The 14,273-nt window shown below is 41.6% G+C and overlaps 1 protein-coding gene across 2 annotated transcripts in view; it reads right to left on the reverse strand.

Annotated features, from left to right (window-relative positions):
- Positions 1-1,369: 1,369 nt before the first annotated feature.
- The window catches only part of lats2 (large tumor suppressor kinase 2), a 31,232-nt gene continuing 18,328 nt past the window's right edge, over positions 1,370-14,273 (reverse strand). For both annotated transcript variants that reach the window (XM_011489447.3, XM_023950552.1), the window contains 7 exons: positions 10,448-10,580; positions 8,727-10,318; positions 7,608-7,835; positions 7,150-7,504; positions 6,873-7,055; positions 6,041-6,147; positions 1,370-4,659 (listed from right to left, as the gene is read on the reverse strand). In XM_011489447.3, coding sequence (XP_011487749.1) covers positions 4,120-4,659; positions 6,041-6,147; positions 6,873-7,055; positions 7,150-7,504; positions 7,608-7,835; positions 8,727-10,318; positions 10,448-10,580 — 3,138 coding nt within the window. In that variant the 3' untranslated portion in view covers positions 1,370-4,119. The remainder of the gene's footprint in view (positions 4,660-6,040; positions 6,148-6,872; positions 7,056-7,149; positions 7,505-7,607; positions 7,836-8,726; positions 10,319-10,447; positions 10,581-14,273) is intronic.

Below are 14,273 nucleotides of genomic sequence, written 5' to 3' on the forward strand. Positions count from 1 at the left end.
GAAATAATTTACCCATTTTGTATTATTAATTGAATCGGTTAGTTCAAAAGGGGCCCAAGTCCAAGAGGTTTGTTTTACCAGGAAATTATTTTAACTGCATAGCTTAAAGGGAGGTTACACCAAATGATTAATACTTTACCCAGATTTAGCACCAGTTCATAGCTTACAAATGCTATAATATGAAGCACCTCACTTTTATCATTTCAGAGGACTAGCAAACTAAATTCTCTGGACTCGGGCCCTTCTTGAATTAAACAGGGGAGCTGCCATATTGGATAACTAGTGCTGCCATCTATGGGATAAAGCTAAACCCATGCAAGAGAGGCCCAAGTCCAGGAATTTTGCACTTAATGCATTTTAAATGTCAAGCAAAGTCAATAAATTACTTTGAGACTTTTTTGCACATAATCAGATAGCTTTTCCCTTGAAGACCAGAGAACATATAATCTCTATTTTGAAAAATTGTGGACTTGGGCCCCTTTTGAACTAACCGATTCAATTGTGTCTGTCTTTTTAACTACCCATTTATCTTTTCTCCTAAAAAAAATTAAATAGACCGTATGGGATGGTTTTTTTTTAATGGAATATCAAAATGAAAGAAATCTAACTCACAAGCCAATATCCTAATCAGCAAAAGCATTCAAACTTCTCATGTTAGCCATTACATTTCAAACTTGATGCTGCTACCAGTCTGAAAACAGTGGGACAAGGGAATTCAAAATGACAAAAAAAAAAAAAATAAAATCACTCGAGAGATTGTGTGGCTTTATTAACACATTTGGTTTTAACATAACTGTGTCTACCAGAAGTAAAGATGGTGCAGATTTTCTGTCAAAGAGAATGTGGAATATTAGAAAAACAAAATTACTCAAGGATAAAAATGAAATGTGAAAACCGTTCTTGGGTACCATGAAGTTTAGATGACACTTTATCATGCAAATGCGATATTCTTGTTAGTCATCATTAAAGTTGTCCTCCAGGGTAAAAAGATTTATCAGCGCAGTCTTCATTTTAGGAGCCAGCATCTCAGATGGTGCGTAAGTGGTATGAACAGCAACCGGGCTTCATCCAGAAGAGTCCAAGTGCAACACTGTCATGCCATCAACATCTATGACCTACAGGTCAAATCTGCACTAAAACTCACCACCACGATACATTTAACCCTCTGCCATTACTTTGAAACTTGTGACTTAACATTTGAAATAAGCTCACTTAGTAAAAATCTTCATATTCTCATTTTAAACATTTGTTTTCACCCATTTAAAAAAAGGAGGGGGTTTCCAAACAGAAAAAAAAAACTTCAAAAGGAAGGAAATTCAGTTCTATATATTTGGAGCTCCCATTCCCCAAAAAGATCTAATTCTGCACATTTATGAGTAAAAGAAGGCAAGATTTTCTTTTATTAATGCATTTAAAGCACCAAAACCAACCAAATGTAGTTACCATGACCGCAGAACTTATGTCTCCATGCTCCATTCACAAAGAAATGCAGTAAAGTCCAGGGCGGTTAATTTAATTTATACATATATTTTACACACAAGGACAGTAGAAGCATGTTTTAAACAAATTCTCAATTCAAACATGAAAGTATAAAAGAGATAGCTGTCAATAATTACATCACCAATTATACTGTGTACTGATGGATTTTAACCACAGACGAAAATGGACAAAACAAGACGATAGATACAAAAAATATGAATTTCTGTATAAATATATTTTTTAAGAGTAACAGAATTGTAAAATACACAAAGGAAAAGAGCTGATGCTCCTTAAAGTAGAAATACAATATTAAAAAGATGGATAAGTAGGTGGTGGCCAGGTGATGGAGACAGAGGACATTCAGTCCACCAAAGATTGTCAATCGTCACTCAAAGCCTGAACCAGAAAACACACCAGTCACACAGCTGGGCTCACACACTCTTTGGAGAGCTGCAGCTCTCCTTCTAAAGCTTCTTCTCCATCCATCTGAAATGCAGACGATCTGAAAGCTAATCTGAAGGAACAACGACTGAACTCTTCATCTTTGTAATAATACTTTCTTTAAATAGTCTGTAGGAGAGCGGCTGGTCTCTGAAGCCCGAGCACAACACCGGCTGTGTTTACATGCAGGAATTAAGACCAGCAAACAGGATTTTCATTCAGTAAATGGAAGATTTTGTGCAACTATGCAGCAATTGTGATGGTCTAAGAAAATATGAAGCAAATCTTTTCTAAACCTGGACTGATTACAAGGTTTAAAAATACGATCTGTGCAACTCAAAGATGCACGGCAGGATCTGAACCAAGAGATGGATATCTGCATGTAAACACAGCTCCTGCAAACGATAGTCTTCCCAGAGCCAAATAAAATAGATTTCAAAATAAGATAGCTGTATTTAAGATTGTGCTGCTCCTGTTAAAAAAAAAGGCAGAAAAATGAGCAAAGCCAATCAAAAGCCTGATCTCAACCACACATCGCTCGCCCAGAGAGAACAGCTCAGACTTTAGGCAGCATGAAGTTCAAAATACTGCTGGAATAATTTGGTAGCAACATAACAAAAAGTTCACTTCAACACAAAGAGAGCACGTACTGCTCGCTGATTGTCAATAAGCGGATTGATATTAAATGGTAGCGTCACGTGCGGAGCAGCAGAGCTCTGTGGAGTAAGAGCTGAAAGAAACCACACCAAAACTTGAGATCAGTCGGGATAAATAAAGTGTACTAAAATTACTGGATGAAGTTTAACATTGTGGGAATTGGGGAAACCAGAGAAAAGCTAGCTTTTCTGTTATCCAGTGACGTTCCCTACAGCCAAACGTTCTGCTCCCCATCTCCTGACACCTCCTCAGAATCGCTCCTGTCTGAGCCGGAAACCACCAAACGCCTCTCCTTTGCAGTCAGGACCAGCCCGGCAGCAGTGGAGGGGGCGGGGCCCACCATCATCATCATCATCGTCAACATTCATTAAAGAAAGGCACGCAGCTTTTTACTTTGAGAAGGTCAAACACGCTGAAAACCCCCTTTCCGTAAAAACCATTATAATAAAGTGGAAAATGATATCAAACACAATAATAAGCAGCATGTTGTAACTGATAAGAATGAATAAAGATATAAACCAAAAGCATAGTAAGTGTTTATAAAACTATTTACATGTAAATCTGTATTGCACATAGTCATTTCATCACATTTGGCTGTTGTCATGACGAGGAGATGTGACTGAACGCTGGAGGAGACGTGTGTCTTAGACAAAAGCCTCTGTTGCAATGACAGATTCAAGCCTACGTAGATTAGGCTCAGATTTCTCAAATAATATTGAATTATGTGGTTTCTAAGGAGGATTCTTATGAATAAAAATTGTGCATTTAAATACAAAACGTTGCTTTAATACAACTCTTGTTGAATGTTGTTGGTTTTAATAAAATTTGGGTTAAAGTTGTGGCAAATATGGTAACATAAAATAGGTTAAACAAATATAAATATTAATATTTATTCTTAAAAAAAAAACAAATATATACCTCACAACTCTCAGCGGGAGATAAATGACATTTTCTGCGCAGGTGACGTCAGAAGGAAATCCTTTGTCAGTTCTAGTGGACGAGCGGAAACATCAGTGTTCTTTTCGGCTCTTATGACGGAGCGTGAGGTGTGATGAAGAAGCACGTATGAGTGTGTGAACATGCACCATTGTGTTATTGTAGCTTATTCTGCAGCAGCTGAGAAAGAAAAACAAGTGATGGCTGTTCTGGCTGGAACAGGAAGAAGCTCCCGTGTCAGAGGGGAGGCATTTCAGTCATCCATAAGACCAATGGTGGGAGGAATGGCACAAAGAAACTCTTGAAAAAGCCAGAAGAAATGCTTAAAATCAAAAGCAGTGTTTCCATTTGGATATAAACTTATTTGTCCTGTCCTTTTCCGCCTCTGCTCCACTCTTCATTATTAGTTCAGTCAGAAGATTGTCTCTTGGTCCTGGATCGGAGCAGTTTATTACCTGAAGTATCAAAGGTCTTCCACAAGGGGGCAGTGCTCACCCATCCTGCTCCAACTTTCATAGCACACAAGCTAAAATCACACACCTGCACAGCTCACGTGCAGACATACACCTGAGAGGAGCAGCGACAGGAAGCACACCAGCTACTCCTTTACACATACACCGGCTCGCACCCCTCCCCCTGCTCTCCCTCCTCATCTTCCTCCTCCTCTGCTTCTTCTTGACCCTCATCCTCCTCTTCTGGGCCCATAGCTCCATTTAGAGGCAGCTCTCCGGCCTCAAGGGGCTTTGGGTAGCGGAAAGGACACCCGTTGTCGTCAAAAAACCTGCGAAAGGTGAATTCGTAAAAGGCGTGCTCCGGGTGCTTCCCATGTGGGAAGCAGAGTGCGTCCAAAGCCCGGGTGCTGTCTCCGCTGTCGCTCCAAGCTCCTGGACCGCCTTCCTCCTCAACTGGGTCAAAGTTGGATGTATCCATGGGGTGGGCGATTTTGGGCCGGTAGGGTGCCGGCTGCTGCCGCAGGTTGCTGGAGAAGTCCACCCCGGCAAAGAAAGGGTGGGACTTGATCTCACCAGCACCGTTGGCGCCCAGGCGGTCCTCTGCAGCACAGCACAGACGACCAATGATGTCCACGGCCTCTGGGCTCAGTTTGACCTGAGCGGGGACCTGCAGCGTGCTTTCCCAGTTAATAACCTGCAGCAGAAAAGGAACAATAAATCACGTGAGAGGCATTATGCCAATAAAGGATCCCCCTGTCACATTCACTTCAAGTTGGGTCTTGGCATCTGAATTTAAAATCTTCTTCCTTGAAATGTTTCATGACTCATCCAAGAAATTAAGTCCAGATGCCCCGACTCAACTTCCAGACGTATAAGAAGCAGTTCTCCCAACTCCGTCTTTGGTAAAATTTGCAAAGTTCAAGGCCAATTCTTGTTAAGTGTGGTTTTTAATTCTGTTTCTCTTAACTTGTACATTAAAGTGTAAATTTTAAATGAAAGAGTAACAACTAGTTTGATGCTAGCATCCACCTGAACGTCTCACGCAGAGAAATATGACATGCATTGACAATAAAAATGTGACGTTTAAGGGTGTATTCCTTTATTCTAGATCAAATCTGCTTAATCTGGTCCTGATTGAGCCCTAAACCTTATGTTTGGTCTTATTCAGACTGGCATTAAGCAGACCATTCTGCTCTGGACCAAAGCTTCGAAACAAAAGCATGTGACCAAAGATCTCTTCAGTCATTGGCCAGGAACTATGGAAGATGGTTGAAGCAACAAGAGAAAGATGAACGTGCTGAGCTTTACAATGTGATAGTTAACTTCTTAAAACTTTTGATTACCAGTTTTGAACATCGGGAACAACACTTTTTACTTGTTACTTTGGTGCAGCGGTGGTCCTGGACCAGGATCCTCTTGGGTGTATTCAGAATAAAAATTTGTTCTGGATTAATAGGGGAAATGAACTCTAGTTCACTTTAAGTGGACCAAATGTGATCAGTCTGAATACACCCTAAAAACGCCTGAATAGTTTGTGAGGTTCGGTTCCATTGAGTGTTATCCAATATTAATGTTAAAGTTGTCAAAATCCGATTTCTTTACTTTGCTTTCACACTGCACTTTAGAGAGAAGCCAACAAACTGGTGTGGGCCTGCTTTAGTTTAAGGCGATCAAACACAAACTTTTTCAAAAATGGACAAATGGATGGGACAAACATTTGTTGGGTCGTTCTAGAGCTGAAGGTCGAAGGCCATCTCTCATTAAAAAGAATAGGGCGTACGAATTCTCTCCCGACTCCTAAAATTCCAGATAATAATGCGGGACATTTTCAGTATACAACAGAGAACAGAGAACCCCCATCAGTAGAATCAGAACTGGCTTGTCTGGGCCGCACTAAAGAGCTTTCACACCTGCACAAACACTGTGGAGTACCGGAGGAAACAAACGCTGGTCCAGAACAAACAGCCCTGGTGTGAATGCGCTTTCAATGTGACCTGGCCTTGATGCTGCAGCTGATCTACAACAGCTGACATGTATTCATCAGATTGTCTGATTAGAGCTTTTGCTCCACTGACCTTTATTTGGGTCTCGGTAGGTGTTGCAGCGAGGAACGGCGGCTGTCCCACCAGCATCTCAAAGAGGATCACCCCCACACTCCACCAATCACAGAGCTGAGTGTAGCCTGCACACAAATACACAATTCTAGATGCACACTCACTTTAAAACCAAAAACACTTCAACAGCTAAGTACTTTCAGCCTCCTCTAGCTCTGTTTCAGGTGTGAGGTAAAGATCATTATCCCCAAATATTCAAGAATATTCAAAAGAAGAAAACAAAGGAAACAAACAGACTAATAAAAACAACATGTAGGATTCACAAATTGCATGGAGGTTGCCTCTGTTTAACAGGAGTAGATCTGTAGAACCATCTGACACTGAATAAGACTAAGTTAACAAAATTAATAAATCTTTGGTTTTTCATGTCTCGGAATAGGAAAAAAAGAAGCATTAGTGGTTGAGTATTTTTTAAAACATAATATCAAATATAAGGCAGTTGCCAGCATTTAAAATTGCAAAATGATTTTATGATAACCCCAGAAACGAATAAAACAGTTTTATTTTTAAGGTATTATTCACTCAAATTTTACTTTAAAGCCCTAAACTCTTAACATTTGCTTTGACATTAAACAAGAAAGCAGTAAAAGACAAAATAACTTAAAGTTAATCTAAAGAAAAACAAATGTATTCAAATGTGCTGTTGCAAAACATAGTTCAGGTCATTTGTTTATTTTGACCTTGCAACACAACTGTTCATTTCTATTGTCGCTCAACCAAAGTATTCATTTGGGATCAGTTTTATCTGAAAAGCTGAAAGACAGCCGACAGCTGTCCTCTCATTTTCACCCACCTTTGCGCAGCAGCACCTCCGGAGCAATGTAATTAGGAGTTCCCACCAGAGAGTGGGCCAGGCAGCGCTGGTGCTGGCGATTGGCACGCTGCTCCAGTGTCATGAGCCGGTCGCCACAGCGACAGTTGGATACGTCATCCCAGAAGTCACTGGGCTCCATGCTGTCCTGTCTGACATGGCTCCCTGAGGGCAGAAGCGCAGAAACCATGCCACATAAATGCTTCCTGCCATCAGCAACAAGATTAGAGTTTGCCTCTCTTTACAAAAGCTGGTTTACCTTTCTGGTAGTACTTTGAGTTGTGTGTCCAGCGGAAGCCTGTGCATAAACCAAAGTCGGTCAGCTTGATGTGTCCGTCCAGATCTATGAGGATGTTGTCTGGCTTGATATCACGATGGATAAAGCCCATCTTGTGGACACTCTCAATGGCCAGAGTCAGTTCGGCCACGTAGAAGCGTGCCAGATGTTCCGGGAAGACTCCCATCCGAATGAGCAGACTCATCATGTCTCCTCCGGGGATGTAGTCCATGACAAAGTAGAGGCTGTCACGGTCTTGAAAGGAGTAGTACAGACGTACCACCCACTCATTGTCTGCTTCTGCGAGGATGTCCCGCTCAGCTTTCACATGAGCCACCTATGCCACACAAAATCAGATCCATCAATGTCATCTATAAAAACAGCACATTTCAGCAACTTACTTTAACAAAAGATGTTGTATAAAATGCACATTATGTCACCTGGTTGCGGTTGAGAACGTCTTTCTTTCGCAGCGTTTTCATGGCATAAAGTGCACCAGTGTCTACTTTACGTGTTAGGCACACTTCCCCAAAAGCACCGATACCCAGCGTTTTTATCTTGACAAACATGGACTTGTCCATTTTGGCACGCCGTAGCCTGTTGTAGTTGGACTCTTTCTGGTTCAGCATCTTCCTCATCTGCTCCTGCTCTGCCTCCGACAGACCCGCCTGGACAAAAATAATAGTTTGTTACAGAAGTGCAGACTCAAAAAGCTGTGAAACGTCAAATTTGGAGCAGTTTAAACTATTGTATGAACTGAACTCAACCGGTCATCTAAGCCATCTATCTAGCTTACATATTGTTTGAGTCTAGTTTCATGGCTTATCAATCTGAAAAAAACAATGAAATCACATAAATGAGAGTTCATTCACTTCTTAGTCTCTGTAATTAAAAATGCAACGTTTACACTGGGCATTGGATCTGCTTCAAGAATGGCATTCTTAAATGCGCGTTAAGCCCATGGTGTTCACACTGGACAAGCAAAGTGGAGCTCCTTTTTCTTTTCCTGCTGTTTCCTAGCACATGTCCGCCACCTGCAGATGGAAGAGGTTTAGTGTAAAATGTCAAAGCGCTGTAAATCTGGTAAAACTTGCTCCAGGCTGGCTTTTTCACAGCTCTATTCCGATCTCTGAAAGACTTGGTGTCATAGAATTCCAGCCGAACACAAACCGCTTTCATTAACTTCTCCTCCAAGATCACTTTGCAAACCGTTGGCACTTCAGTGAATTAAAAGGAATGCCATCCATACGTCCCTACCAACTCTGTCAAAGTTTGACCGGGTTTAACTGTGATCGTGTTCTTAATGTCCGTGCGTTTTGTTTGTGTAAATGGTAAAAATGGTTGTAGAAGGTTGCGTAGCTACACGTGAGTATGAGAGTTTTGAACGTGAAAACCCCCAAAACACGCATAAACATACATTTGCATAGACTTTTCATTGGAAGCTTGAACGCGTGTTGCCGCGCGGTGTAAACATGGCTTAACAGACAAACTGCCTCCATAGCATTCCACAAGATTGAAATCCAGGATTATTAATGTGCTTCCTCACATGGTGTCCTTACCTTAGACATCTCCTGTTCCAGCTGAAGCCTGCGGTTGAGTTTCTGCTGGTAGGTCTTCATCACATTCTCGATATGCTGCTCCATATAAAACTTGAAGGCAAAGGGAGAGTAGCTTTTAATGCGGGACTCCCTCTTTTCCTCATCTCGTCCGTTCTTCCTCACAGGAACTGGGGAGGTCTGGATCTGTTTCTTGTCTTTCACTGTTTTTTCACTCTTTCCCATTTTCATCTTGCTTTTCACTTGCTGCTGGCTGTTGTCGGCCTTTGTGCTCCCATCACTGCCGCTGTGTGTGCTTCTCGTAGCAGGGCTGCTGAGATCTGGAGCTCCACACATGGCCTCAGCTCCTTCTGCGGCCCCTGGATCACTGCCAGTTCCAGACTTGAGCAGACTTTTGGGATATGGTGGTGGAGGGCAGCGAGGCTCCTGAGCAGGCTCTAGAGGATATGGCTCCTCTGGCATGTAGGCCAGAGGTTCTGTTGCCTCTTGAGTCTGGGCTGTCATCCAGCCGGGGTGACATGGTCCTACAGCCGTTTTGGGCTCTGGCCTCATGACACGAATGCTCTTCACTGGCTGCTGGATGGGCGGGGAGGTGACAGTAGTTATGGTGTTGGGGGGGCCCATTGAAGAGTCCTGCTTCCCAGCGGTAGGGGGTGCAGCCAGCGAAGGCCGTACCCCATTTGGGCCTGCAGAACGACTGTTGAACGAGTTGGTTCTGCTGGGAACACGAACCTCCCCTCTAAATGGGCCCTGGGGTTGGGACTGCCTGGCTGGAGGGGCACCTTCGGGACCTGGAGGCCCTGCCCAGTGGTGTTCATAAAGCTCCATATTAAGGCTAAGTCTGGAGGGCGCCATCAAACTTTGGGGCAGGTCTGAGAAGTCAGGGCCCATGACTCCCACCCCACCAGGGGATCGAGACATCATGTGCACCTGGTGGGACGTGGGGCTAGCCTGTCGGGGGTGAGAGTGAGAAGATAGGTACAGGTTAGTGGGATAGCCACTGCCCCCTCCTCCTGGCCCGTTCTGACCCATGCCGGCTTTCCCTTGCATGTTGACGTAGTTATCTGGGGGTGGCTGCATCTTGTTCTGAAAAGAAGGGGTTCTCTTTACTCCATAGCCTGCTGGCTCCATCATGTGCTGCCTGGCATGGCCATAGTCATAGTGTGACGCAGCAACAGGGCCCCCTGGTGGCTGAGCCTGCAGTTGCAATGGTTGACCAGGGACACTGTAGGTTATCATGGGCCCGTTCTGCTCCATGCTGCTGGAATAACCTTTCTGCTGAGCCCCTGGGGGGTACAAGTTGTTGCCTGGGTTGCCCTGAGAGCCCATCACTGGTGGATAGCTGCCCATGCTGGGGGGTCGACCCAGAGGGTTTCCCATGGCAGGGCCCTGAGCTGTGTTAGAAGGAGGCATCATATAGTTCATAACAGGGGGAGCCCCCATGTAGGGTCGGGTTATCTCGCCCTCAGGGCCATATCCTGCTGCTCCATCATACATAGGAGCTCCCATCTGATGATATGGAGGCATGGCTACTGCCTCATTGGAAACCTCTAAAGCAGCCCGGTGGTCCATTGCATTCTGCATGCCAGCTTTTCCTACAAAAGCAAAAGAAAACAAGCCCTTCAGTGCAAACAAAAATAGTAAATAAATAGGCAAACAAATCCAAATAACAATGGGACATTCTAAGTTCATGAATCCAGTTCATCTTATCGTTGTTGTTGTACCTGGCGAAGTCTGCTTGATGACACGAACAATGAGCTCGTTACGAGGGTCGAGGTAACCCATTTTACTGATAAACTCCAAAGCCGCTTCAATGTTCCTGCTGCCGGTCTGCTTCAGCGCTCGCACCGCCATTTCCTGTAGAGACAGATGGACAAAGACATTTAAACTCTCCTTTGACACCCTTTATTAAAGTAAAAAACAGAAGAACCTTTTATTCAGCATGTGAACTACTGACAAAAGTCTCCATTAAAGACCCGTAATGATTAATAAGGTGGTTTTGTTGTTTTTAATATGTTCTTGTGGCATTTTTCTGATGATGGAGGACAAATATAAAGAAAATTAAGTGGGAGTGGGCTTGCTCCGAACAAACGGTCCCACCCAGAACTCAGAGGTGAATTTCTGATTAACTCCTCTCTCTGCAGAAACTGTGTTGTAGAAAACGACACATAGCTTATCATTTTTGCTAAAAGCAGCATAATCATAATTAAAAGGCTATTTGGAATACTTTAAAAATAGATCAAAAGATGATTGAAGTGGGACTTAAAAGGAGAGAAGTTAAAAATATTGACCCTCTTGTCAATAAGACAACTGAATTATTTCCATTTTGGGTCAAATGACAGCAAATGTCTCATACTTCTCTTTAACATTCAAAAAACAAATGAGAGTAATTCGTGTGCGTTTTTTCTTACACATCAACTACCTGACATTTTTCCTGGAAATTACACACATTATTAGAACAAACGGTGTCAAATACAACAAAATCGATTAATAACTAAGGGTAGGCCAACTTTAAAATTGCAACATAGATTCTTGCTGCTTCGTTTCTCTTAGGAGGTTTCACATGACAATGATCACACTGCCCTTCACATTCTTTGTAAAAGGCTACATTTTGTTTGTTTCTGTCTCTCATCTCATTTACGCCAATAGGTGGCGGTTGTGGCTTCTGTCCAAGGCATAGGTCTTTATGAAAGTCACTGGAATTTAAGTCATGTATGGAACAAATCTATATAAAGTGAGAGCAAGCAGAAACATTCTTGTCAAGCTTCTGATCTTTCCCTTTAAAGTTTTAAGCATTTAAAACATTTTTGGGCTTTGTATTAAGGCTTAAAAAGCTGCATGATTATGGTCAATGTAGTACAAAATGTCTTTGTCATACATGTTTAATTTATACACCTTTATGATTAAAAGCTACTAAACAAAAGCAATAATGACCCAATTAATCATGTGTTGTAAACAGAAGTCATTTACACAATGGACAGTTGATCTCCGATGCCACTTCCTGGATTCTGAAAAGTATTTATGAACCCCCACTTTGACCTCCCAACTCAAATTTCTGAAACCAAAGGTGGACAAGATCAAGTTTATAGTTCAGTTAACCGATCTAATCAGTCGATCAATAAAAGAAAAACAGTGTTATATGTGGAATTTTAAGCTTATAAAGATGAAATAAAGCTGTAACCGTCAAAAAGATCCTTGAAACCACTTTTAGAGGGCCTATTTCATGCAACATCAACTGTGCGAGCTTTTAAGTTTATTATAATGTTAATTCCTAACAAAAACAACCCTAAACTGGTATTTTTGTCCATTCATAAATTTCTGAGTATTCCTCTATAAACCTGCCCTCTAAGCACCAGTCCCTCCAAATCAATGAAAACGAGGGGGTTCTCACATTGTGACGTAGATAAGTGAGAACAGCCCCTTCCAGGAAGAGTCTGCGCTGTCAGACCCACCCCCAGGCTAACACACACACCCATTTTCTCTGTGGAGTTAGCCGTGATTTGCAAAAAGCTCTCTTTTTATATGCACAATGTGCACATCCATCTTTGCGAAAGTTTGAATGACGTTTGTTTCCGTGGGCGAAATGCAGACACGTTAGCGGGCCGGCTCTAGGGTGACGTGATGAAATGGGCGGCATCCACAAGGAGAGAAAGGCGGTGCCTCATAGATTGAGTTGTCTCCAGGTAGGAAAATGAACTACGAAAACAACTCATATGTCCTTAAAAAATGCTCTTTAGTGTGCCAAAGGTCACATATTATCATATATGTGGATATAGTTTACTCTGAAAGGCTTAGGAAAAGCATGATATAGGCCCTGAAATCATAGGAGGCTATGAGGCTAACTTGCTCCCCATTACAATCCAGTGGTCTTTTGGGGAACTGCAACATTTAATACCATCTAGTTCATGGCTGAAGTTTTGAACTGAAGGTTGGTGAAAAATACTGTTTTTAAGCAACATGTAATGATAGAAATCAAGGCTGTATTATTTAAATTGGAGTGTGATTTGAAAGTTTGAATATATTGAATAATCTGTTGTATTCATGGTAAAATAACTCAAGTTAACACCGCTTTGCAAAAACATGCATTGGTGGAGGACAAACGCAGACGTTTATGTTTAATGCGAGTGTAAACCTGGATCTAAATGGGAAAAATCATGGGCTGGTTCAGGGGTTTCCTCAAACATTATGCACTTTTCATCTGGCAGCTAAAGCTTTAGATCAAACATCATTCGATTATTTGTATCCAAAAACATGTACACCATAATAATATTTTTAGCCCCAACCTTGTAGCCCCAATATGACTATAATATAGACACATAACACTTTTAATTTACAAGAAAAACTTCAAGATGGAAGAATTGACAGAACTGTAGTCATGTTTTTCCACACCAAAGCAAAAAAAGAAGCAAAAGGGAGGAAAAAAGTTTTTCTCTCCATGACAGCGACCCACACCTCGATGACAACAAACTCTAAAATGGCAGTGACCTCACTGTTAAGACATTTAGCTTAAGACCTCTGCCTTTCTGCTGTGACAGAGTCACTTAATTACACCTGCAGGCCACATTTAGGAAAGAACAACTGGTTTTAACAGACAATTAAGATAGAAAGCAGTCTAGCCACTTTGTATCAAGAGAACGCAACAACATGACATTTATACTTATGCAGTAAATGTATTTTAGGAAGTAATGCTAAAACCACTGGGTCAGTCCAAAACCTTAACCATCTTCAGGAAAAACAAACAAACAGATAGATGAGTTCTCACTGTCTGAATGAGAAGCAGTGTGTGGAAAACACAACACCAGAGGTTTATTGTTGGGTTTTCAAAACCACACACACAAACAACACAATTGAATATAACATTTATAAAATATGTAGTTAGGCTTTAAAATGTAAAGAGTTACTACTCAGAGTGTAAACAATCTGAACGAGTAGTTGTTTGGGGCTGATCTTAAACTAACATGAATTACTGATCATTATTGCAGGTGAGATCATGTTTAGAAAGCAAAGGTTTGGTGCGGAGCATTATGCTAGGTCAACACAATCCCACAGTCATAGCCACACACATTATTTGGCATGATTACCGGTATATTTTCTAAGAGGCTTTGAATTAATCAAAACACATTTAGAAAACAGTCCTTTGGATGAACAAAATGAAAAAAAAAAACATTTGTATCCAATGCAAAAGCCAAGATTTGGAAAAGATCAGCAAAGTGACTAAAAGATTTTAAGCCAATATCTAATGATCATTTGTAATCATTTTGCAGCCATCCTGACAGATTTATAGCTCTACCAGATATTTTGTGTCAAAAGGTGTGTATGAGAGCTAAAAACAAACACAAAAAGGAATCTAATGGACAAGTTATCAAAACACCATCCCTAAAAACCACGAATTGAAATAAAAAAAGAAAAAAAGAAGAATAACATGGCCAGGTAATATTTCATTATGCACAAATTATTCAAAATAAAAGAGAAACTCAAACACCCACACAAGCAGAGCAACAGAGGTTAAAAAAAATGCAGTGTGACAGTATGGGCCAGCTCTGCTAGGTA

The sequence above is a fragment of the Oryzias latipes genome, chromosome 21 (genome assembly GCF_002234675.1).
Source record: "Oryzias latipes chromosome 21, ASM223467v1".
Lineage (NCBI taxonomy): Eukaryota > Metazoa > Chordata > Actinopteri > Beloniformes > Adrianichthyidae > Oryzias > Oryzias latipes.